The sequence below is a fragment of the Phallusia mammillata genome, chromosome 5 (assembly GCF_965637545.1).
Source record: "Phallusia mammillata chromosome 5, kaPhaMamm4.hap1.1, whole genome shotgun sequence".
NCBI lineage: Eukaryota > Metazoa > Chordata > Ascidiacea > Phlebobranchia > Ascidiidae > Phallusia > Phallusia mammillata.
Genome location: NC_137256.1, coordinates 8,023,015 through 8,049,468, shown reverse-complemented (window position 1 = coordinate 8,049,468; position 26,454 = coordinate 8,023,015). Strand labels below are relative to the sequence as shown.

The window sequence follows — 26,454 nt, the reverse complement described above, 5'->3', positions numbered from 1 at the left end:
AAACACCCTAAATTGGTGATGGTCCCGCTACATTACGGAAATGTAGTTATTATTTTTGTAGACTGTTACACGGGTAACTTGTGCAGATGACTTTCAAATGATCTATGATATGTACAGTTGCAGTAAAGCAACAGAAACAACATTTTTCTCAAATTTATTTTAGGGAAACGAGACATACACGTCGAAGAAAACCTTTTGGGAAAAAGATTTAAAAACTGCACAATAATAATACATACATATCATTTGCTTTGCTGCTGTGTTATGTGACACAACAACAAAACAGCAAACACAAACGAATTGTGCATAAAAAACAAAAAAATGATTTTTTAGTATAAAGGTACAGAACAAACATGACGTTACATCATTATAATGTAGCATATATACAGGAGAAAGATTGAATGTGCACCGATTAATGTGTAGGTGTAGCAATGCGTTTATTATTTTTGGTGTATTTCAATGGTTTGTGGTGACCCCGACGTGATTTGAAAACGCAATTTAAACTTCTGAATCTAACATCGGTTATAATCATTGTACGACTGTTTTAATTTTGTTTGTAAGTTGTGATCTGTTTTTGAGTAGTTTTGTTTTCTTTTTTCAGATGTTTTCTCGGTTTCTTACCACATTAACGCGCAGTTGCTATCGTTTTTGAGCCCAACACCTCGTTTGCTGTCTCAGAGATCACCACGAACTCTGTTTTTAATCCTCGTGCGTTTGAGTGAGCCTTTTCTAGTTTCCAATTTTCTCTTCCCTTCATAGTGTTGCCTACTAGCACTATAAAATAGTTTGAAGAAAATGTTGCAATGCAGTTAAACCTCTCTTTCTTAGAGGCAAAACCATAACCACCTTGGAATTGTAAGCAACACATTAAAACACACTAAAATAATGAACACATCGCTACATACGTATGTTTTTACCTACTTACTATAATGTTCCTGTATGTAAGTGGTATGAAAAGTTAAATCAAATCAAATTGATTTAATGGGTAGAGCTACTAACACTGAGCTTCACCTTTGGCTCGACCTGGGAACTTCTGGTAGGTGGCGCAAAAGAGTAGCTCTACCGATTTAATAAGTGTCTCATTTTCTTGCAATGTTACGATTTTTATGTGCTGACTTGTAGTTTTTTGAACAAATAAACGTAGTTTCCAAGAGTACACCTAATTTTAAATTTGTTATTAGTACCCTTCCCAGTCTAATAACCTAGATGTTCCCGTACACGCACGATAGCAAAAATCATTATTATTTTCTACGCGAAAAGATTAAAAACGAAAAAAGCTGCGTAAAAGACTTAATTCCAAAGTTAAGGTGAAAAGTGGGGAACCACTGTCGGTTCGGACATTTAATTACACGTCACGTTGAAAACTTGTTGTGTTTCACGTTTTTGTAAGAAAGTTATTACAAATTTTGGTTTTTAAATTGAGCTGTTTCTCACTTTTGTTTATTGTTTGTACTGTTTTCTGTGTAGTGCAGATACAGCATATCGTCATGCCTACATTTAAAGGTAAGCTTCTAAAAACACACACCGTTTTAAATAATCACGCAGACGTCTTTGTTATCGCGTTACTCACGTATCAGTGCGGTAGTTCAAATCAGTTTATTACAAACAACTAGACCTTTGCATTGTTTTTTCTTTGATGAATTGGAATATCAAACAGATAAATGTTAAATGACAAGTTTACATCCACAAACTCTGTTGTCTGTACCCTCTGCCGTGACTTTGTAGAAAATTTGTGCTGAAATATTCATTTATATAATTCACCAAGTGCTCTTCGTTGAAAAATTAGTTCTTTGTTTGCAAACCCAACGAAAACACCATTATTACATCATAGTATGGCAGGCCTAAAGGCCATAGTTACATATTCTATCTTTTAAACAGTGAACATAAAATGGGGAAAAGAAAAGTACACTGATGTGGATCTTTGCACTGAGGAGACCCCAGACGTTTTTCGGCTTCAACTTTTTTCACTGACAAATGTTTTGCCGGAGAGACAGAAGCTTATGGTAAAGGGTGCCACAATTAAAGATGAGTGGGGAAATGTCAAACTCAAAAATGTAGGTTTTGATTGTTTTTAAATGCTGTAATCATTGTTTAAACTGGCAGTGTCTAGTCATCATGATTTGCGATGTGCGGCTTAAAAGTGTTGGTTGACTTTGCAAAACATGTTACAGGGTGCAACTTTACTAATGATGGGCACTGCTGAAGAACTTCCACAAGAACCAGTGGAGAAAACTGTATTTCTTGAAGACATGACAGATGATCAGCTTGTTTCAGCTGTACGTTCATGCACTGTTATTTATAGATAATACTGAAACACATAAATAATTTTGGTGTGGAAAATATGCCTGACTTTTTTTTCTAGATGGACCTGGTAACTGGTCTGGAGAATCTTGGAAACACTTGCTACATGAATGCTACTGTTCAATTCCTGAAAACAGTACCAGAACTTGAGCAAGCATTGCAAAAGTAAGACTTTTTTTAATAGGATAATCAAAATAGTCCATCTTTTGAATCAGTAATTGAGATTGTTGTGTCATTGTATGCCATTCTTTTCACACCAAGCAATAAAGCACAGTTGGTTTATTCACTCTCCTACACTGTAAATATGTTTGTAATTTATTACAATTTTGTTTTTTTTAATGTTGTTAATGGCATTAATAAACATTTTACTTTTTAATCATGCAATGTTTTTTGTTGTCATGTTACACTGTGACAAATGAATCGATAGTGCGGCCCTCGCCTGTTGCACATCCCTGCTCACAAGTGTAAACTATGACCATTGCTTGTGTCCATTACACTTTTAGTCGCTATGTTACTAGTAATCACAGTGGTGCCAATGCCCACTGTTTAGACCACAAATCTCCATCAGTTTGCAAATGGAACAAATACACCTATAATTTTTTTTCAGATACTCGGGCAATGTTGCCGGATCGGGCTTGATGGGTAGTCTTGGTGGTGGAAGTAATTTGGACGACAGCATCACAGCCAGCTTTCGTGATTTAGTAAAAGAAATGAAAGCCCAAACTCAGCCAACCATCAAACCTTTTTTCTTTCTGCAATTGCTTTACTTGAGATTTCCCCATTTTGCTGAGAAGAATGAACATGGTCACCCAATGCAACAGGTAACATTTCCTTTGTAACCAGTTACCATTCTGTGAAGTGTGTTTTTGTTGCCAACAAAAAGATTATGTGAAAAACATACCTTGACTTGCTAGCCACTTGGACTTAATGATTGGTTGTCATTAGTGCTTTCATTGTGCATTTAAATTATGTTATTTATTGGTGACAGTTTTACATTTTGTTTTGTACCTTAACAGCAAAACAGGCCATTACTGGTAAAAAATTGTATTCAATATGATTGCAGGACGCCAATGAGTTTCTGACGGAACTCATGAGAATTTGCCAGCAGAAGTTGACAAGCAACGAGGAAAGCAAAGCACAAAGCATAATAGATCAATATTTTCAAATTGAATATGATGCCAGGTACTGTAATTATGTACACTCCCAAACAATATCTGTTAAGGCAGTCATTTCTAACCTTTCTGTGGTCGCGAACCACTTCAAGGTTATATTCATCGCCACCGCATACCACCCATGCTTAGAAAGAAGTATTTCCAATCAGACAACTGGTACATTCTAAATTTAAAGATGTAGTACACTGAAAAGGTCATTACTAGCGTCCTAATGTTAGCAAACGATATGCAACCCGGTGCTTTTAGTGACAAATGTTTTATGTCAGATCAAGTGATTTGTGTGCAAAAGTACAGAATAAATGAAGTACCGAAAGGTGTTTGTGTACCACCAGTTGAACCGCTAATTAATGGTAAACAGAGATAACTCTATGATCATTCCCAGTAAAAATCAATCTACTGGTATTATAATCATCATCATATCATCATATTTGTTTGCAGTTGCGTATATGTGGTTATTGCATGCAAATGAAATACAATAGGCAAGCAACTGGTGAATGGCGAAGGGACCATATCGGTTATGTAAAAGGGCTTGACTTTTCTAAATACGGTTTTGGAAAACACCAATTGCACTTTAATATGCATGATCTCCACAGACTAAAATGTGCTGATGAAGAGGCTAAAGATGAACCAGAAACTCAGTCCACCGAGAAATCTTTGCAACTTAATTGTTTTATTTCCCAGGAGGTTTGTATCAGTGTTGTTGTTTTTTGCTTGCTTTCACATTATAACAACTGATTTATTGTACAGGTGAAATACATGCTAACTGGTATAAAGTCCAAGCTCAAGGAGGAAATTACTAAAGCATCACCTACGCTTGGTCGAGATGCTATATACCAAAAAACTGTAAGTATTCAAACTCTTTTCAGTGACTTTATGTTCTTTTACGTTTCTAAGAAGATTGACAAAGTACCTGTTTTTCTCCGCAATTTTTTCTTGTAATGATAAGCTTCAGTATCTATTTACATGTTAGATTTAACTTACAGAGCTCTATTAAACGCCTTCCTGGCTACTTGTGTGTTCAAATGGTTCGTTTCTACTTCAAGGAAAAGGGAGCAGTCAATGCTAAGATACTCAAGGTACAGTGGGATTGTGAAATAACAATTCAGTTTATTTTGCTAAAATCCTGTGTTAGTGTAACTGACTTGCCAAAACATTGTTATTGTCAGGCAAAATACAGTTTTGGAATACCAAACAAATAAAGTACTACTAAATTGCACTAAACTTCAAACTGGTTGATTAAACCTAATGTTCTCTTTGTGAGACTTTGAGCTCATGCACATAAATATATGTTCTGAAATGCTTTTCCCCTTTGCAGCCGAATTTAAATAGGGTCGTTTAAACTAACAATAGTGGTTACAGTTTTTTTGTGGTGTATGCCAAGTAAAACAGAAATGGCGAAACATGGTTACTTCTTTAAACTTGAGTGACCAATCTGACAAAATCTGGCTAATGAACAGTGTGCACTGTCTGCAGCTAACCGATCCCAACTGCTAACACTATTTTTTCAGGATGTAAAATTCCCTATGAGTTTCGACGCCTACGAACTGTGCTCGCCTGAGTTAAAAGAACGTCTCCGTCCCGTTCGCGACAAGTTCGAAGCAGAAGAAGAAGCAAAAGCGGAAGCCCAGGTTGCCGACAAACTGGCAGGAGGAAAACCCAAAACTGCAACTCAACAAGTTCGCAAGAAGGATGAACCTCCGAAGGAATATGAAAGATTCGACTTCGCCGATGGTGCGTGGTTCCCTTTATTGTAAACCGAATTCTGAGTAAGCCTAAATATTAATTTTAAAATACGTGTCAAGTGTTTTTTTTTTGGTTAACTCGTGCAGAGGCAACCTACTACACGACTAAAAAACAGTTTATCGCCCGCTTAAACAGACGTTGGTTCGAACAACAGCGGGCATTACGAGTTGCAAGCTATCATTACACACAAAGGTCGTTCAAGTTCATCAGGACATTACGTGGCCTGGATAAGAAAATCAGGAGGTAAGGGATGTGCCTCATATACCTGCTATTAAACCACGTTAGTAACCTGGCTTATGGCCAAACATGCATGGAAATACAATAGCAAAATCAATACGTTTCCAATACAATCATAAATTTTTTTTACGGGTAAGCCCAAGTACATGTTGGAGCTACTAACGTAGGAACTCACAGTAGCCAGGTTTGCTAATTGCCAGGAGGTGACGCATATCCAACATTTCAAATTCAATTTGTGTAAAAATGCTTACGGTTAGGGCTATTAGGGTTGGTCTGAAAATGATAACAACAATAAAATCGACGAAAAAAACCAGTTCTTTATGTTAAATTTAGTCCTCAACCCTATCCCAATCTCACTGTTAATTTAAATAACTGTGCTCTTTTCGCCATCTATCGGTATTTAGCAAACCTCTTATACCGTGAGTTCTTACGTTAATAACTCTACAAGTACGTGGACCTGATAGATCACATTCATTATTGTTCGAGCTTTCACAATGCATTTTCCGAAACCCTTTTCTGTTTTCACAAGGGTGGTAAAACAGTTAAAGCAACGCAGTTTTTGTTTATTTGAAGACTTTTAATCTTAAAATTTGCCAATTTTGTTACAAAACAAAATCGACATTTGTTGCAAATTCTATACACAACAGATGATTGGCTAAAATGTGACGACGACTACGTAACTCCAGTGACGTCAGAAGAGGTACTTAAACTATCTGGCGGCGGTGACTGGCACATCGCGTATGTTTTGCTGTACGGACCAAGACGCCTAGAGAAGGTTGCCCCAAAACCAGTTGCAGAGGTAGCAGCTGTTACTGACAGTGCACCCGTTCCCATGGAGACTGAAGCAGCCAATGGCGACTCATAAACTTTTTAACACTCGAGGGCGCACTTGCGGTGCTTTGCAATCCGTGTTCAGTTTGGAAAATGATTGTTTACCGTTTGGTTTCAGCCCGCATATGGCTATTTTCGTGTTTGTAATACGTCGTCATTTGTTGCTTTCTACTAAAGCTGCTTAAAGAAAGTTCGGAAAGTAAAAAACTTGATATACTGTGGGTGTTGCGGTTGATAAATTCAGACATTCAGAATTAGTTAACAGACTCTCAAAATCAGGCAAAATGTGGAGTTGTGCGGCCCTACAACCAAAACTGTGTGGCCAAGTACAGTGCATTAGACACATAGGCAAATACGTGACATCCTGTCGCAATTGAAATAGCAACCAAGCTTCTTATGGACAATTTAAAATGCAATTAATAGAATGCCTCTTTATGATGTTATCTGCTGCTCTTGTGCTATCAAAGTTGCTTAAAGCAAAACGAAATATATGAAGAACACAGCAGAGCCATGCCTAGTCAATTAAAAGTAGAAGCGGAACCGGTAATTTGCTTGTGTGATGCAACTAACTTTCTTACACCACACATTGCACGTTTCTGAAAATTTATTGAGTTGGCGACTTTGATGCCGCGTCGGTGAACGTCCGGACAATCTATTAAAGCATGTAACAGGTATAAAAAGACACAATCTTTGATTTAACAACAAGTTTGTGGAGACGTACCCTGACCACCTTGGTGACTTTATTGGAAGCATTGAGAAAAGTTGCTCGTGACGATTTCTTTCTTCTCCCGCCTAAAGCCAAGGCTCGCTTCGAACGAATGCCTTTAATTTGCGGAAGACCACTTCGGGGCTTCACATCTACGTCACCGATCTGTTCCAGATGAATAAAGTAGAATTGAATTGTTTTTTACTCTGATTTTTATTATCCTAAAACCAAGAAGTCGAACCTCTTTTCATGTGGGTTTAGGTACAGTTCAGGTCCACTTTTTATTGTTTGAAAGCTTCGGTTATGGTTGAATCATACATATTTTATATCCCTTTTTTGAATTCGATTGTACCTATCTACACAGCCTTATTAAACTCCAAGAAGATTTGAACAGTGTACTGCGCGACATCTTGTAATTCGCCTTTACCAGCAGTCCCAAGAAGTACGTTGTTCAAAAATCAATGATTTTAGTGGAGGCAGTTACAGAAAGTAATACAGGCTAAAAAAATTTGCTGGTTGGTTCCGGTTTAACGCCAAACAAAACAAAGCGTTAAACTTGTTTTTTGGGGATTAGGTTCAGTCCCGGTTCGACCCCCTGCTAAATTTAAACAAACAGATTTATACGGCACGGACGCCCAGTGGAAGAAACCCTATCACATTTTTATGACTACACATAGATCGTGTGCCTATATTTTTTCAAAAAAACGTGAGATTTCACGATTTAGGTATGGCTCGGGTCCTTAGTATGAAAATTACCTGCATCATCTCTTTCTGCAACCTCCACTTTTCTTTGAGGAGTTCGGGAGGTTGAATGTCTTCTGTTGGTTCCAGATGTGAGAACGGGATTGCCGAGTGGACGTGAAACTGACCAGAGATGAATAAGTTAATGTACAACATGTAAACAGATACAAACAAATGGCAAACTCGAATATTAAAACGACGAACGTTTGATATCCTTATACCAAATAGAAACAAACAGGCAGACAACTAGTTAGTAAAGCTAGTTAAATATGTGCATTGTTTCCTTACGTATGAGGAGTGGTCCTAAGCTGACATGTCTGATTTTGCTACAAACGTTATGGAATGTCCGTGTTCTCAGTTAATTCTCATAATCGTAAACTGTTGCGAAATAGCAATTGTAACTTAAGACTGAAACGCAGGCAAATATGTATTATCAGCACATGCATCGCATTTCTATAAGATTTCAAGATAGTAAAGTGATAATTTAGCTAAACATATAGCAGTCGAAAAAGGGCAATTATAAAACTATCTGCCGCAATCCTGATAAAATACCTATATTAAGTAACCGTTATAGTAGAGATACTTGCGGCAGACCCACAGATTATTTCTGTAATGAACTTTTCCAGAATAGGCCACAAAGAAAAACTATTTTTTTACTGTTCAAAAGCTATACTGACGTTATTCATATGCGATTTGAGATCGATTTTGGGCAGAACACGATGTCTGCGCTTCGGTTTGTATGCGCCTCCAAGCACGTTGCTGGTTTTCATCCGTTCCACCGTATTCTCGTAATCGCGATCTATTTCTTCATTTGTCTTGACTTTTTTGAAGAGCAAAGACTTTACCTGCAGTGTTCATGTTACTTCGGGTAAAAATATGCGTTTTGGTTAAATAATGTCATACAACATAACACTAGGATGACATCATCAGTTCTAAACAAGAAATAAAAGTTAACAAAGAAAAAAAAGAAAGTTAAAATGAATAAAATGACGATAATCAAAAACGCAGACTGATTCAAGTATACTGAAAGCCTCATTGAGTATGATTATCCCCAACTAGAATCATTGGCATTAAACGCACATGGTTTAGGACGATTTTTGTGTAACACAGTTTTACATATAGGCTACGAACAGTTTTCAGTTTGTGAATGTAAAATTTGCTTTGCAGTTCAGACGAGCTATCAAATGTTCCTCTTACAGCCGCCCGCTTCACAAATGAGTACTGCTCGTAGGTTTATGGTGGACAAAAACAACATCTATACCGCACAATAATTGGTATGTAACCAAAGCGTGGACAGGTACTGTTGCCTACAGTGGTCCTTAGTGTACTCCGATAGCTTTTTAGTAGTTAACGGTGGCAAACGCTAACCGAAACATTAAAGAATTATTGTATGAAAGCCGTTCAACAATATTTCGTCCCAGTGATATTTTTGCGTTATGTTGCATTCAATTGTTGATTTCATTTCTGGGGCTTTGTTATGGACAATAAAAAAGAGGCACATTTCGGCACGATATTAATATATACCGGATCTTTCCGGTATATTTTTTTCATTACTGGTAGATAAAAAATTAGAGGGATAATAGTCGTAAACATTTTTAGATCAAAGCTCAAATAATCTTGTTTAAAGTGGACAAACAACTCTTATTCTGCCTCTTATTTATCAAACCCAAAAAGTGTGTGATACGTACATCGGCAAACGCTGGCTTCTTAGCTTCGGACAAAGACGGCCGATGTTGCGTCGTCGCAGTTGACTGTCGGTTTACTCCACGCAACACCACAAAGTTAAGGACGTTTTTGGCAAGGCGCCACGCACTGTAGCCGGCATTGAAAACCTGAAATATCGAACTTGGTGAACTTGAAACGGTGAAACAGGGTTCCCGCGCAATTTTTGTTTATAAATTCCATGACTTTTCCAAAACTTTTCAAGAAAAAAACCCCGAATTTCCACAACCTTAATCGAAAAAATCGAGCAATTCCCATAGTAAAACTAGAAAAAAGACTTTGATATATGTAGCCAATTTACCATACTTGCAACGAATATACAAACGTTACGTAATTTGAAATTCCTATCTCTATCTGGCATTTTCAGGCGCCAAATTCCATACTTTTTCAAGGACTTTTGGAAAAGTTGGCTTTTTTCAAAACTTTTCCAGGCCTTAAAAATACCACTTTAAATTCCATAACCTTTCCAGGTTTTCCACACCCGCGGGAACCCTGGTGAAAGTAGCAGCAGTATACCTTCAACGTATTGGCTGAAGCTACTCGTTTTATGTCAGCCGGCATTCGAGTGCCCCCGGTGTTCGAAGTCAGATTCCACGGGTGTTTTTGACCAAATGTACCTGTAAAGTATAAGGTCTTAATTCATATTGTCTTAGCTGAATTTAACCCTGCTAAGCCATCAAGGACTTTTATTTACAAATAAATTCTTGGAACCTTGTGTGAAATTTTAGTGAGTCCTGTAGTTGGGACCTGACAACCGCGTTTTTGAATCTAAGTCCACCGGGAGCGGTAAAGTAGACGTATTATTGGCTACATAGACTGGCCAGTCGAATGCACTACACGTATGGAGAACTGCAGCGCGATTAACATATATTCACCAATGATCTTTTCAATATTTCGCGCTTCACAACATTCTAACGTTGCGCTTTCATTTGACCAAAGCAACTCAACTCAACGGAGAACTAAACTCGACTCAAATCAAATCGAAGCACATATTCACCGGAGTATCTGCTAGTGTAGAATAACTCAAATCAACTACATCCAATTAGTGGGGGGCAGCTGTTTGGGCAAAACAAATCAACTCAAGTACAATATTTAGTGTAGATAGCTAACTCAACTCAACTCAACTCATTTACATCAATTATAGCAGGAAACCTTTTGGGCAAAATAACACCTTGTCGATCTCCTATACATCATGCAGTAACGTAATAAGGTGATCTTACCAACAAATGATCCAGCAACAGTCCATAGCCTCACAGACCCATCCGAGCAAGCGGTAAGGATCAGTTTCTTGTCGTGGATGTAATGCACGTCGTTGATAGAGTCAACGTGTGCGCGAAAATATACGATAATGTTGGGAGGAACGATGTTGAGTTTCATCATTCTTCGAGCTGACAACATTCTAAACATGAAAACCGATCAAAAAGAAATAAGAAACCAAACAGTGGTGTAGCGAAAGTATTATGCTGTTTATATATCCAACTACTCGGCTATTTAAAAAAGTTGTAAACGGGCCTGAAATTGGAGCCTGAATCCCGTCCCGAACCCGAATCGTTTTTGAGAAGCCCGAAAGTTTGATTGACAGACCTATACATTGAAGACTCAGTAAACTAAAAAAAATCACTATAGAAAATTAATAGACAATTGGTCTTAAACATGACGTTTTTGGGCTGTTGGGCATTGGGTTAAGTCCAGCAAGTAGCTACTTAAATTTACCTAAAAAACGACACAGAGTGTAAAGTCAGCCCGAATCAAGCCCGTTTGTTTGAAGAAACCTGAGCCCGAACCTGGCCCGACTTACGTTACAACTCTGTATCCAACCACTCGGCCATTTACATAAGTAAATTAAATTTGTTAAATGAGAACGAAGCAATAAGCTTAAAATCTTCAACGTTGTTACATTGAAAGTAGCATCAAATTTGCCACGTATTTACACATAAATTTTACCTCTTTTGAACAGTATTGTTTTTTGTGTGTTGGAAAAAGTAAACCGTTGCAAAAACAAATTGCCAATGTCAAACAATACAATCGGTTTACTGTCATAGAATTAGTTTGTAAACCTACTTGGTGCTTTCTTCATCCAGTAATTCACTGTTAAGACGGATCTGGAGCAAATCACTGGCAGCACCTCGTCTCAGTCGTCGTACCGGTTTATCGTAACAGTAGGTCTGTATGTCCCATATCTGAAGAATTGAAGATGTAAAAGCCAGGCCTATTGAAGGTTGTAATACCGAATCAAGCCAGTCTCCCAAGCGTCCCCATACACATAAACTGAAACTACAATGTCACTTCAATCAATATTCGTTTTACAGCTAAAATTTTCAGCACACTTAAAAGCGTCTGTGTATATATTTTTTAAAAGTTGTGTGGATACAGATTTTGAAAAAAAGCTCTGAAAAAAAATCATGCAAAAACACGTTTGAGAATCACTCGGCTAGAAACACAGGAATACATGCACATTGGTAGTCGTTCAATTAAACCAAGTTTTTAATGACAATAACCTTTTCACATAGTTACCTTAATGTAGCCTAGAGAATCTCCAGTTATGAGAAGTGTGTTTTCTTCATCAGTTCCCATGGCGAGCACAGATTCCCCATCTCTGTGTGCAGCGACAAATTGTCCCAGCAACCCGCCTTGGGGGTGAATCGACCATGCGTGGACCCACCCTAAAGCCCCCGAAGACAGTAGTGTAGCAGTGTGGGGCTTGTGTGGGCGGCTTTGTAGAAATATTAGCTGTTGAAGAACAAGTGATTTATAATAGTGTCTCATTAACTGGATTTAAAGTAACCAGATTTGCAGAGTCATAGCAGAGTAGAAGTCGAACTTATGTGTTAAGATGGGATGGGATTTAAGGATAATAATTAGGACAATAATGCTGCAAAAGTTTGTACTGTACTATCAATCGATTGGTAGCTACCCTAGTACATTTAAAACAGTGGTTCCTAATCTGTGGTACACAAGTAGCTTTCTGCTACACTAGAAGTCAGATAAAGAATTGCCACTTTCTTGTGAGCAACCGACACATAACGCCTTATAACTTAATACGGTTTAGCTGCAGCTCGTTGTACCACTATCCACCAATTGTGCCCGACACTATTTTGCGCTTCATAACGTTTAAACGTTGCGCAGCTATTTCCGGCTTGGTGATTTTTTAGTGCAATTATGTTACTACTCTGTCTTTCACCAAGCGAAATAAACTCAACTCAACTGATCCAACTGATCAGCCCTGGTTTATGGCGAAACTCGTGTCTTGCACTTTTTTGGAATTGCTAACCTATCTGGTTTCAGAAATATGCTAGCCTACTCAAGAAAAATACGCCTATCTCTGTGTCAACTCATTCAAACACGGTTTAGGTGGTACACAGTGATAGAAAAAAAGGCGGCAGGCGATACTTGATCAGTATGAGTTTTTTGACAATTTCCAAACCTTGTCCACAGACACATCAGCCTCCCAATAATCCCTGGTATCTTCCCCCATTAAAACTCCAAGTTGATGACGTGTGTGTTCCTCCTTAGTCGACTTTCGGGCTGCTACGCCAGCGGAAGGGTTAGGCCCGTTCCTGGAACACAATCAATACAAATGACTTTGGTATGGTGAAATCCAGTAAACAGGCGCAATCTAAAGGTTGCATAAATAAGCTATTGCTGGCAGGCATAATGTATAAACGAATATTACTCTTCCAATAGTTTTTATTACAAATAATAGATGTTTCGACGTTCCATAAAAGACGCCCTTATCAGGATAATCGCATATTTTGCAATCTAAGGTTACATGCAAAAAAAATAAAGTGGTTGATAGCATGGTTGCACATTTTAATCCTGTATCGGATAAAAATAGATTTTGAAAATGACAAAATTTTAAAAACGTATATATACGGTAAACCACGGATAAATCGGATTTGGTTAATCCGGATCTTCGCCTAATTCGGACAAGAATTGAAGTACAAAGGATTTGTAATGTGGAAAGGCTTGAACTAATCGACATCGGTTATTCAGGGTCTATTTCAGGATCGCCTAATCCGGACATTTTTTTATCCCGGGTCCGGATTAACTGAAGTTTACTGTATATAGGTGGTAGAAGGTGGATCGCACTATTAAACAAAAGGATGGCTTAAAAATAGGAATTCAGATTTATCAACACCATTGTAGCACACGTTATGTCAGCTTAACTAGATCGTTAAAAGCTAATTAACTGAAGAACATTCCATTGAATTTACCTTTGCTGATCACTAGGTCCCGGTTTGCTGTCTTCGGCTCGCTGTCCTGTTGCACGAAAAATCGCTTGTTTTGGTCAATCTCAGATATGTTCGGTACAACGCAACTCAAACAATTAAATGACTACGTAAAGTTAATCCTCCGATTTTGGGACAGTGTCTGTTAACAAATCTATGAATGCACCTTTGGTGTTTTGGTGGGCAAACAACATGTTCACAACCCAGATCAGCGTTGGAGCAAAAACTTTAACTATAGTCTTAAGTCATTTCATTTAAATAATAAGCATTATCGGTATCTAAAATCAACAAAAAGAGCTAAAGAATCGTACACAATGTAAACAGTAAACCATAAACACACAGCTGACGGCTTTTCCTGCTATTGTTTATGTTTTACAGTTTAACTTGTGTACGACTCTTTAGCGCTGTTCTTGTGATGACAATCACTTATAGGTTAGGTGAAGTATAGATATCTTTTAAAAACCGTGGATAACTTCAGAATTGTTAACGTTTTCAGTCTGTTATTATACGCGACTGTTGTCACAATCTCTCGAGTCTCCGGTGACTCGTAATCGTATACAATACTACACACGGTTTATACTCCAATTAGCGTCAGTTTGATTATTATCAAACGTTTGAGTACGACTGAATACATTCGGCCTATAGGCCACACATATATCAAAGCCAATGTCACCTAATAAGTCCTGGTTTGAAATAGGTGGCAACCTCGGTACGGCCGATTCCATTTGCATCTTGCTCGAGTTGTCATTGGTCATCATAACATCACGTGGTGGTTGGATCCCGTTTCCGCTCTAGTTTAACGCATTTATTTTACAGCGACAAACGCACACAGGTAAAGTCGTAAAAAATACTTTTGTCCCAACGAAACAGATTCTCATTTTAAACCAGTGGTTCTAAACTCGTTTCAGGCCATTGGCCATTGGCCCAGTAAAATAATATCGTGGACCGTTCCTTTTTGACTAAGATAAAAGTAAACATACGGACAAGCATTATGACTAGAAACGTAATTCTTTAAAATTGTTTTTCAATTTCAAGAAATGATATAAAATTATTAACAACTAACATTTTGTCCCTTTTTGATTATGTAACATGGAATTATTATCTTTAGTTTATCACTAAATTCAATGCGCGTCCTGTGGACCACCCAAAAAGTCATCATGGACCACTGTTTTAAGCAATGGTTTCAAACGTTGGTCAAGCAACTTGATTTCTCAAAACGTTCTTGAAGTTTTGCAAAAAATGCTTTTCTTTGCCCGTTTTACTTTTTATATTTTTCATCTTTAATTGATGCCACCTTTTTGGATGGCTTGCTTAAATCAAATTAATGCGTATTAATTATATTATGTTGAAAATAACCTACCACATAAGGGGGGCATAAGTATATTTAAATGGTTAGATGAGGCGTGGTAACAAAAACTTGGGAATTTTACTGGGTTAAAACGGCGGGATTCGAACACATAACTACATGTACGACACAACACCAAACTGGCAAAAAAAAACATTATCCAAAGAGGCCAAAAAGTATTGGTGTTGTTTAACTTACAACAATGGTCGCCTGTGGACGAGCAAAAGACACATTAGCTTGAGTTGGACGTCGGTTTTTATTGAATCCATCGCTGCTCAGGGGTGAGTAACTTTGCATTCTGTTCAGTCGGCACAAGATGTGACCTAAATTCATGTGAAGTTTTAAAATGAAATCCTTTGACTTCGAACAGAGCAAGGCATAGTCTAGAAATCTCTAGCCTGCGTTGGGATTTGAACCTATCAACTGAGCTACACAGGCTCAATTGTAAGTCCACCGAAAGTCGAATCACAAGCACCATTCGTATGATGCATATGCCAGATTGCAGATAGGAAGTGTTTTGCGATTGATGGTCCTTCGTGAATGTTATGGGGCTGCTCACAGTAATAAATGTGAAATGTAAAATGTGAAACTTAGCCGATTATAGTAGTCGGACTGGCGAATCCTCAAAATTCGCCTTCAAAAGGCCTAGTAATGGCATCTTATTCATATTGGGTATGCCGTTTGTTGGTTAAATACCATTATAATCTTTAATGTTAAAAAGTATAGTACAGATTGTTTTTACAGATTTTACAACATTAAATTCGTTACTACTGGTTTAATCTTCAGTCTGATTGTAAGTTGGAATTAGCTGCTGCGATGAACAGTACCATAAAATATGCTTGTTTCATTCGTATCATACCAATATACGCAAACGACTTGTCGTCATTGCAACACTAAAATCAGTCTCTTACCTGAGTCTAACGACCAGATAAAAATATCGCCGTCATATGATGATGACGCAACAATAGCGACCCCGTTGCTCTGGATGAAAGTCGCCAGACACAAGATGTCGTCCTTGTGCGCTTCTTCCCAATCACGTGATTCGTCCATGTCGCCTTCATCACGGGAATCACTAAAAAAAAGTTCCATCCAAACATAACCTAGTTAACTAACATCAAGCCAACAGAAAGACATTACTGAAAACCTCGGTTAATCCGGACCCGTTAGGACAAAAAAAATGTTCAGAATATGAGAAGATCATGATAAGCCGACGTCGAATAGTTAAAGACTTACAACATTACAGACCATTTGTACCTAAGTTTTAGCCGTATTGGTGAAGATCCGGATTAACCGACGTAGATTAGTCAAAGCCTTACTACTTTACAAATCATTTGTACCTAAGTTTTTTTTCGAATTAGAGGAAGATCCGGATTAGGCAAAGACCCGGTTAAACCGATGTCGATTAGGCAAAGCCTTACCACATTACAAACCATTGGTACCTCAAGTTTTTTTCCGTTTTAGGCAAAAGTCCGGATTAACCGAATCCGGTTTAACTGAGGTTTACTGTAGTAACAAAACAATAAATTAAAAAAAACTCTCCAAAACACATCTTTCACAGCTACAAGCGGCCACAGGTTGTTTACAGTGACATATATAACGTGCGCACTTCACCAAACACTGCCTTTTACAGAAGGTCAATAATGCAAACTTTTTGTAAGTTTAAACGCTTACATGTGAACGGAAAGCTTCTTGTTCCAGCCTCCAGTGATAATCTTCTGTTTTAAGCAAACAATTCCAGTTACCTGTAAAACACAAACGATAAGCCACACATAAAAACATAAACCTGAATACTATAAGATATCGACAAAATTTACAATACAACTAATTGAGTTCAAGCGGTGGATTTGGAAACGGGACCTGGACAAATATAAAATGCTTGACACGTTTCTTGGGCTCGGGGTTTAAATCAGTGATTTTCAGACTACAAGTTCGCTAACCACCTAAACGGGATTGTTCCAAGTGTATGTGAATGCAAAACATAAAGAGCCTGCTGTCCAGTTGTGGTATTTTATAATGGAGTACTTAATGTGGGTTGGACATTTTTTGCAAAGCACTACTAATGTACATCCTTCATTCCTTTGAAAGCTACAATTACCTCATGGTTGTTGCCCTCGCAGAGCGTCCTCAGACAGGCTCCGTTATTAAAGTTCCATATTTTAACGGCGCCATTACGTGAACCGGAGATAAGGCGACGACCGGTGGGATCAAAACACATGCAAGTCAACTCAACTCCCTTGATTGTGTGGAACTGAATCGCTTTGGTTCCAGTGTTCAAGTCCCACACAGATAAGACTGAATCATGGCCACCAGTTACAACCTGTATTAGCAATGTATACTTGTACAGAAATTGTAACAAAATTACGAGTGCTCAAAACAGACAAGTTTATCAGTTTTGAAACAACTCGCTCAGCTAAAGATGCAGCACATGAATTACTTCCTAGGTTATTATATTTATCGATAAGTTATAAAGGTATCAATCGGTAATTTTTTGTGTCTTTTAACATCTTGACCAAAAAATTTAGGTTTACCAACCAATTCCGCGAAACTGTTGTGAAAATAAAGCTTTTGTAGGAACAAACATTGTTCTTACCGCAGATTTATATTGTAAAGTAACCGCCGGTTCGACATTCATAATATATTGGCTACTTATGAAGCACAAAAGCAGCAATAACAAGCTTGTGCCGCTACAAACTCGCACCAACTGCACGTTAAAACTGGTGCCCACTTACTTAGGAATCGTAAATCCAGTCGCAGCCATTGTCAAGAAAATCGTTCGGTTAATCGCAAAATAGGTTAATTGAAAAAAGCTTGGCAATTCGGTTATTCAAATAAAGGGATTCGTCTGAACTGCATAAAGGTCGCTTTACAGGCAAATAAATACGTTATATTGGTAAAATAAATCAATAACCGACCTGATTAAAAAGTTTGTTGTACAGAACTGTACTCACAGCGCCCTCGTGTGATTTTATATTCATTTGGTCGACTTTCTCATTGTCGTCAAAACCTTCCAATAAACCGAACTAAATGGAAAAATAATTTTAACTGTAAGTTATCTTTACAAACTGTATTGAATACTAATCAGCTGAAGTGTATGCATATAGTTTTGGAGAAAAATAAAGGTTAAGGTTTTGTCTTTGCTTTGTAGCAATATAGCACAAAAACAGTTAACCTGTGGGCACGTAAGCTATAATTAAGCGATAAATAAGAATAGCAGCTTTTATATCTAACTACACTACAGGAAACCTATTTCCAACTTTTCGCCCCTTGAAACGAATCGTAGTTCCACAATACAGCCATTCACCAACGTTAAGAGTCAAATGCGACAAAGTAGAGGAACAATTGATGGTAAACTATAGCTAGGTTGTAAATTATCCAGGAGATGTACATTTTAACAAGAAGTTTATGGTTACCTGCATAGAACCGAGTAACAAAGCTTTATATCGCTTTTGGTAAAACACAGTAGTGATTGGATGACTTGGTGGACCCATTTTGACAAAACAGCGAGGTCCTATCACTTGTGTTGTTGTGTGATCCCGTAGCTCAATGATCCGTATGGACTGTAATGCGAGGGAAAGTTTAATGTAAGGCAACCGTATCAAAATAATAAACGCAGTGATTGGAGGTTAGGATCTTAAATATTGTACTAGGTGCTTTTCGCCTACGGTATTAAGCAAACATTACACATTACATTATTAACGGTCAGATAACATGAGTTGAATTCTTGGGACTAAAAATTATAATCCTTAATCAGTTGTTTATAAGCTGGAGTCCCTCAGTATTCCAGAAGGTCCATGAATGCAACACAAAACAATCGTAAATTTCTGAATGTTTTCAAAATGCAATGCTAATAAAATCTATATACTCGACAACTATAACAAATTTAGAATTGTAACCTTTTGCAAAAATTTTTTTGCGAACAATTGTACAACTTGGATGTCAAAAGCAAATTTTACAGAGGACACCCAATTAAGACGGGCTAAACTCATACAAACGCCTGTTGTTAATAAAACAAAATTGAAATCACTTCACTAAAGGCCACCCATACCAAAGAATGGACACCACACTGGTTGCTTAAAACATTTGTAGTTTTATGACTTTAAATTTCCATAATGTAGCTTTACTAGTTGAAAATATTCGTACCCTAAGCAATAAATCACTTAAAAAATGTGCTCTGTCATAGAATACCAAGATAAGTAAAAAGGAAAGTTACTCGATCTCTTCCGAAGGTGATGATCTGGCCACTTTTCGACATGATTATCACGTGCTGAACGGGTGTCATGTGACCTTTGATGAGTGAAGCTGGTTTAACACTGTAAGGATTCCAGGTTCGTACAATTCCATCAAAACTGCCAGTGACTGTAAAAGGGAATGTGGGTCATTAAATGTATTATTTATACAAATGCCATTTGTAAGCTTCGGGGTCACCAATGATGCGAGCATTCGCTGTTTATTTCGCTGAAGTCCAAAATAGAATGATGAAACACAGCGTGAACTTTATTTTTAACTGAACCATGGGTAGATTTATTTCCATCCTCAGTGGCGGACAACGCCTGTCTGCATTATGCTCATAATGAGGCCGCCGCCGTCAGGCTCTTAAGTTTCTTTCTCAGGGAAACAAAAAAGGCGAGGGCAGGACTAGAACTCACAACCTTGTGGTTGTGTTATTTTTGCATGCTGGAAAACTGTACAGAAAACAAACATACCTATTATGTTCCACTCTTTAGAATAGTCGAGGGCGATGATACCCTTGCGTACTTTGTAATAGCAACCCCTGAAAAAGCAACACACCAATTTACTTAAGAAAAAATTTACCATAACGCATGATGTTTGGGCCAGAGTTGTATGTCGGGCCGGGATTTTAGGGTTCTGGTTCAGGCTTGTGTTTCAATAAAACAGGCTTTATCCAAACCAGACTCTTTGCATCTTTTTTGCCGCATTTTTATTAACTTTCGGGTCTAGGTATTTGCTTCGGGTTCGAGCCGAGTGGCGGCCCAACTTTAGGCCTGCTTACAACTCTGATCTGGGCTGTTATAGCAAAAGCGATTTTAATATTGAGTGCTTTATAAGCTTAATAGTCGTCAAATTATCATGCAAAAAACTGGCTGAGGGTGCTTATTTAGGATACGGTAGAGACCTTTTTCAAACTTGACCAAACCTTAATTTAACATTTTTTTATCAACGCTTAAAACTTCCTTTAGCAGGGAAAATAACTTGGCGTTGACAGTAGCGAAAAGCTGGTACAAAAACTCGCCTGTTGGATCTCAGCTTAGTAAAGCCGGGCCACTTGGGTTTGTATGTGATGTTTGTAAGGTCACCCAAGTACATGGAGTCATCGTCTGTGGCACTACATGATATGAAACATTCAAGACCCTGCGCCAGTTGGAAGTACTTGGCACAGTTCACCCAATTCGTGTGCAGGTCCTGTAAGTACGAGTTTTTTATAGCCACATTTATACATAAGCTATTGCTGCTTTACATAATATCCAGTTTATAGAGCTCTTCTGGCAAGTATTTTGTAGTCACAATTATTTCGAAAACTAGGGGGTAAATATATTAATTAGAAAATACAAAGTAAAAAGTATGCATATGTTGTTTGTTGTGGATATTCCAAGGTAAAGAAACATTTACCCAAAACGGTCGATGTAACATTTCAACAAAATTTGTGTGAAATAAATTGCCAGCCACAACATAACTTTGATTCAACAGTTGGGACTTGCTTTAACAGTAGGGAAATAACAAATTCAAAAAGGTTTTTATCAAAACGGAATCCTAACATTGGTAATTTGTTTTTCAACATCAAAAACAAAACTTTTTGCAGGAAAACGCATAAAAGCCACTTCACACGTTTTCAAACGTTAATTAAAACAACCTTTTTCACAATTGAAATGATTGAGCCCATACAAATAAGACAAATAAATCGGCTTACTAAATACCTGGTATATGAGACAGTAAACTCCTTGCACCCTCTGCTTCACAACGCTTATCATCGGTATCTTTCGAACTACACCTGACAAGGAATTTTAAGTTAGTTTCGGAAACACTGCTCAGGCCGTTTTAGAGTCTGCCGCTGGTGCCATGCTAAGTCATATTTTTTTTTTCACCAGAAAACGTCGCGAACTCAAGTAAGGACAAGAATATACATCCCGTATTTCAAGGCACAGTTAGGCCTTCAACAGGCCCATCGTACTATGAGTCATAGTCATAGTCTATGACTTATCGATAAGTACGACGGGATCGCTGGTCTTCATCGACTCGTCAGGGCTGATCCCAGTATGAATATATTCATACCAGTGAAAATGTAAATTCAATATGTTGAATAAAAGACGAAGTTTTGTACTCAATAAGTTACCTTTCTGTGGGTAAAGATCAAAGAGACCTTTCCTTAAAGCGTGAAAAAAGCGAAACACGAGAACGCAACCGCTGGAGTCTCCCGCGACCAAAGTGCAGTGGTTCAAATTCTCGTGGTCAAACCTGTGACAGCATATAGGTTGGTTTACTACAGAGCAGGGGTGTGCAACCAGCGTAGTGATCGTAAAACTTATGCGATCCAGCAGATAGTTCAAAAATATTGGCAATCAACCGCAAAAATCAATATGGTAGATACAGTATTTTGCTTTTAAAAATGGTATAACAGTACCTGTTTTCTACAACAGAGTAAAAACAGTTACCGGTATGTTATAATATCGTTTCCCCCTATTTCTCAATGAAAAAGTATGTTTGCAGAAACTAAAAAATTCTCCGTTAATATACACTTTATTGAGATTACTGTGAGGGAAAGAGGCATAACGTTTAATCTACTAAATATTTTAGCTCACTGGAGACCGTAACAACGTTAGTAAAATAAAACATGTTATGGGGCCGGTACGTGCGAAAGACTGGTACCTTGCTGTATGGGACAGTTTACACCAAAATTAGAAAACGTACCAGAAATTAAGACACAGAATTGCGTCACGAAAACCGGTCAACTGGAACTGGCGTTCGAACTTGTTTGCTCCTACGTCATAGAAACCTGTCAAAAAAAGCATTTTTTGTCGGGGTGGAGATTAATTTAACGAGTAACCCACTACAAAACAATCGCTTGGAATTTCTTCCTGTTACTTGCAACTTACTAATTTCGCGCTCCGATGAACTGACAGCCACCATGTTGACGTTCGGACATGGAGCGAGATCAGTCAACCACAATGGAACGCAAGAATCATTGATGGGAGGAATCTGAGAGCACCTCGATACATCTCATCAACGGGGCGTATGTTTTTACCTGTTGTTTCTACCTATCTCCTTGCAATACTACTAATATGGAGACCAAAGAACTTGAATGGAAATTGATAAAAAAAAATATTAGGAAAGGGCATTTAGAAGGAAACGTGAAATTGGGTTTATTATTTATATTGGTTATCACATATCTTACTTAATACAATCAAAAGTGAGTCGACTAAGCTGAGTTTAATATGTACTTATGGTGTTTTACTTTACACTGGGCGTAAGCCTTGCGTTCAGTCTGTTAAAACTGCCTTTACATGTTTCAAATCGGTTAAAAATGGCTGGCTGTTTTTTAACTGGTTTTTAGAATGCATTTTTACGACTCGACTCTTATATATGTTTTGTTTTTCGCGGCTCGTGTATTTATGGCTGCAGAAGGCAAACAAATGTACAATGCACTAGCTGCGCAGTTAGCTTCGTTTGAGTAATGATAAGCAAACCTTTTAAAACACGAAATTTCCCACCGTTATACTTTTTTGCAACTCATAATCCACACTGTAAAATCCCAACTGCCCTTCCTTGCTCAGGACAAGGTACTTCCCCCCGGGGTTGTCCCGGTCCGACGCCTTATTCGCATGACGATTGGAGAGGCTCTGAAAGAAGGTGATGCATACAATGAAATCTCGATGGTTTCTACAAAAAAGAATATCCAATGATCGGATGAAGGCAATAAAAAATGTAAAACAAAAACTTACGAATTGAGTTCGCGCAGTGGATTTGGAAACGGGACCTGGAAAAAATATGATATGCTTAACACGTTTCATGGGCTAGAGCAGTGGTTCTCAAACTCGGGTTTGGGGCCGCATGCGGCTCCCAACTACTTATTTTGCGGCTCGCACCAGACCTCAGAAAACCACCAAACATTGCTATTTTAGCTTTTAAAGTCATCTTCTTTAGTGATTTTCTAAAGGTTTCGTTTTTTTTGCGGCTCCCTACACACTTAAAACACACCATTTAGCCCCCCGACAAAAAAAGTTTGAGAACCACTGGGATAGAGGGTTTAAATCAATGGTTTTCAGCCTACAAGTGCGCTAACACCTTAAATAAAATTGTTGCATGTGTACGGGAATGCAAAACATATAAAGGGCCTGATGTCAAGCGTTAAAAATCGGTAAGCGTACAAGGGGGTAAACAGACAACTTATAAAAGGTATCCGTTACCATAAAAAGGTTGGTAACGTTGGTTTAAAGCAGGAGTGTGCAAGCTGATGGCCAACAGTCCCCTACTGATTAAAGTATGTGCGACCAGCGTTTGGGGCTTTAAATGAAACGTTGTCCGCTTTACTTTTCAATGAATACTAACAAGCGAATCATTGTTGTTTTGAGCAAAGTGCTAATTTTCTTCGATACCATTGGTTTAAACTTTAAAGCATCCATCTTTTACTAGGTACTTTTCCTCACGCTCTTAGACGCTTCGGGCAGCAATGTTATGTAGTTGGCATACAAAACGCAACACAGCCTATCAGGAAAAAGAACACCAAGACAAACCTCCTTGATTAGACTAGTCATCGTATCCTTTTCTTGGTATTCTAACAGCATGTATGACAGGTACTCATCCTAAAAAAATGCACAAAGTTAGCAAAGAGGAACCATACAATACATCATCTGTAATTTACCAAATCCTGCGCTAAGGTGCGTAATACGAACCTAATGCCAAATTTATCTTAAATGCCAAAAATTTATAAAATTTAAATTTTGAAGTTCAAAAATTGAAGTTCAACGCTATGAAAGCAGTTTATTCTGATACTTTATAGTTAAGCCAAACACGGTTTTGTCGCCTTTACTGCTGCTCAACTTACTCCTTTAGCTCAGTTAATATCAAATTAAGCGCCACGAAATACCAATTTATAGTAATAAGTAGTAAATGTTTTATTGATCTACCATTTTTAGTTGTGCCAGCAACAATAAAGTCGTGCCAAAATAGATTTTGTTGTTTACAAAGCGCGCTATAACCTTAACGTTTAGTCATATCATGCATTTTGCAACAAAAATCGTTAAAAAGCCTTATTTTTAGCAATTAGTTTCGTAGAACCAACCCAGTCAACCGTCCCGTCGCAGTTGGTGTCAACTTTCATGAAAAGAATTTCCAATTCCTTATCGTCAATCTCAGAACCCATCGTCTTTTTCATCGCCTCTCTAAACTCGTCAATATCTAGACCACCACCGCCATCAGCGTCTGCCTCCTACTTTTCACCATTTCCGTTTAAAACAAGTATATATATAGGCTTATATTACCCACTTCATTTTTGTTTAAAACAAGTAGGCCTAAACAACAAGTCTTAAACTAGAATCCAAACTTTTTCCCCGTAATACTATAACTACAATCGCTCGATTTTTGAACAGTTGTGCCCAGCCTTTTTGACTCAAGATCGACTTTTATACGATAGTCGAACTCTCGGGATCTACAATTCCAATACTCTAAGTACAGCAACATTCCTCAAAAACGTGTTACAAAATAACAATTTCATTTTTTTTTGCATCTCTGGCGATCGACTTGATATCAGTCCGAGATCGACCAGTAGATCGCGATCGACGGTTTGAGCACCCCCGTTTTTGCAGCTATGTCATGTGTTTCTCGTGTCACATTTTAACAATATGTTTATTTATTTATTTGTTACATCGCCATGCTGGTGAAGAAACCCAACTTAACTATATTTCAGAACACTCATTTCCACGAAGTGGACGCACTGGTAACCTTTCACCTGAAAAATTGTCTCCAGTTTCTTCAAATGCTCAAAATTCATCTGGTCTTCCAGCTTGTTTGCAGTCGATGGTTTGGGCTTTTGTTTGCTCTTGGGATCTAACCAAATATAAAAAAATGTCGATAAGTATTCCACCCAACGTATGCATTTATAGGAACAGTCTGTCAATGATACTAAAGGAGCTTTAGTTTGTAGGTTTCGACGATCAATAAATGCAGTTCGGGCTAGGTAACATACTTTTAAACGCTGTAACCGCAGCGATTTTAGTAAAAGCACTTTTTCCATCTCCACCTTCATTGCTCTCTTCCGCTTGCCCTTCCTCCCTTCAAAGTAATGTTCTTTTCAAGGATAACACATAAACATCATATATAAGATGGTAAAATCCCTCATATGTAGACACTAAAATTTGTTTCATTTTTTTCTTTTAAACGTTTAAAATTAAGCAAAAATCCGTAATCGAATTGTTTTCAATTTTCTTTTTCTGCGAAAATTGTTCCCCATTGCAAACAACGAACATTTTAAGACATAAAAACTTTGAAACTATTTACTGCCTACCAAAAGCAATCAAAATTAATAACAGACACTTACTCATTTTCTTCATTAAAATTTGTAAGCTCCTCGTAAGATGAATTTTCATTGGATTCAACAGACTGTCGCTTTTCAACCTCCATTAAACTTGTAAAAGGATAAGTTCCTTTTTTAAAGTTAACTCTACAGAAACGAATTTACCAGGTTGCATACAAACAACGTGTATGTTTTGCACAAGTAACACAGGCCTCTGTGACACAACAAAGCGCAAAAAATGGATCAGAGGACAATTTTATCCACTTATTGATAATAGCGAAAATTGTACCTCGCTACACACTCCACAAAAATAATTTAAAATTGTTTCTTTGCCAATAAAAAAAACTAGAGTTGGTATTCTTTCAAAATAATTATTCCAGCTAAATTAGGGCTGCCATATTTTATGATACACAATCCCTGACAAAATTTATCTCAGTTGCGTTAAACCAGTGGTTCTCAAACTTTTTCGGTATCTTCTCTGAACGGTCTCTTTGCCATTATTTCGAGGGCTTGTGGTCCTCAAGCCTGAATGTGTTTTCAGAAAAAGGAAAATTGATTGCAAGATTTTAGCTAGTTATGTAAAATTCTGCATAACAATGATCCAAATCTGACATTACAGACAAGACAAAAACATTACCATTGTGCGCGAACGATTGCATTTTTGTTAGTTGGCATGTAATAAAGCCCTTGGAGACGGTCGATTCCCAATTTCACTTTGATTTAAACATATTTAGTTTCACAAACTGACGCTAAATTAGAATTTAGAATTACTTCCAGCTTTTTGCGGTCTCCGCAAAATTGCCTCACAGAGCCCTAAAGGGCCGCGGACCCCAGTTTGGGTTAACCTTTTTGCAATCCAATTACCTCTATTGCGGAATAAATTTAGACTATTCGGAAGTCACACG

At 37.8% G+C, this 26,454-nt stretch overlaps 2 protein-coding genes across 2 annotated transcripts; one reads left to right on the top strand and one right to left on the bottom strand.

Moving 5' to 3' along the window:
* Positions 1 to 1,352: 1,352 nt before the first annotated feature.
* On the top strand, positions 1,353 to 6,502 carry LOC145228845 (ubiquitin carboxyl-terminal hydrolase 14-like). Its single transcript, XM_080094051.1, has 12 exons — positions 1,353 to 1,500; positions 1,876 to 2,051; positions 2,169 to 2,273; positions 2,360 to 2,463; positions 2,906 to 3,119; positions 3,362 to 3,480; positions 4,064 to 4,154; positions 4,218 to 4,313; positions 4,454 to 4,546; positions 4,979 to 5,201; positions 5,349 to 5,456; positions 6,098 to 6,502. The coding sequence occupies exons 1-12, from the start codon at positions 1,485 to 1,487 to the stop codon at positions 6,313 to 6,315; spliced, it is 1,563 nt and encodes a 520-aa protein (XP_079950177.1). The 5' UTR covers positions 1,353 to 1,484; the 3' UTR covers positions 6,316 to 6,502.
* Positions 6,503 to 6,885: 383 nt separating this feature from the next.
* LOC145228256 (WD repeat-containing protein on Y chromosome-like) lies at positions 6,886 to 25,759 on the bottom strand. Its single transcript, XM_080093254.1, has 32 exons — positions 25,574 to 25,759; positions 25,223 to 25,308; positions 24,986 to 25,083; positions 24,320 to 24,466; positions 23,772 to 23,840; positions 22,980 to 23,014; positions 22,749 to 22,917; positions 22,134 to 22,236; positions 21,949 to 22,033; positions 21,374 to 21,495; positions 20,958 to 21,031; positions 20,276 to 20,445; positions 19,728 to 19,795; positions 19,235 to 19,380; positions 18,435 to 18,581; positions 17,937 to 18,044; positions 17,120 to 17,341; positions 16,696 to 16,766; positions 15,936 to 16,096; positions 15,223 to 15,347; positions 14,353 to 14,470; positions 13,665 to 13,710; positions 12,875 to 13,007; positions 11,965 to 12,180; positions 11,512 to 11,630; positions 10,671 to 10,849; positions 9,967 to 10,067; positions 9,417 to 9,560; positions 8,406 to 8,573; positions 7,744 to 7,851; positions 7,003 to 7,152; positions 6,886 to 6,933 (listed from the first exon to the last, which is right to left on the bottom strand). The coding sequence occupies exons 1-32, from the start codon at positions 25,654 to 25,656 to the stop codon at positions 6,886 to 6,888; spliced, it is 3,819 nt and encodes a 1,272-aa protein (XP_079949380.1). The 5' UTR covers positions 25,657 to 25,759.
* Between the last annotated feature and the right edge of the window lie 695 nt (positions 25,760 to 26,454).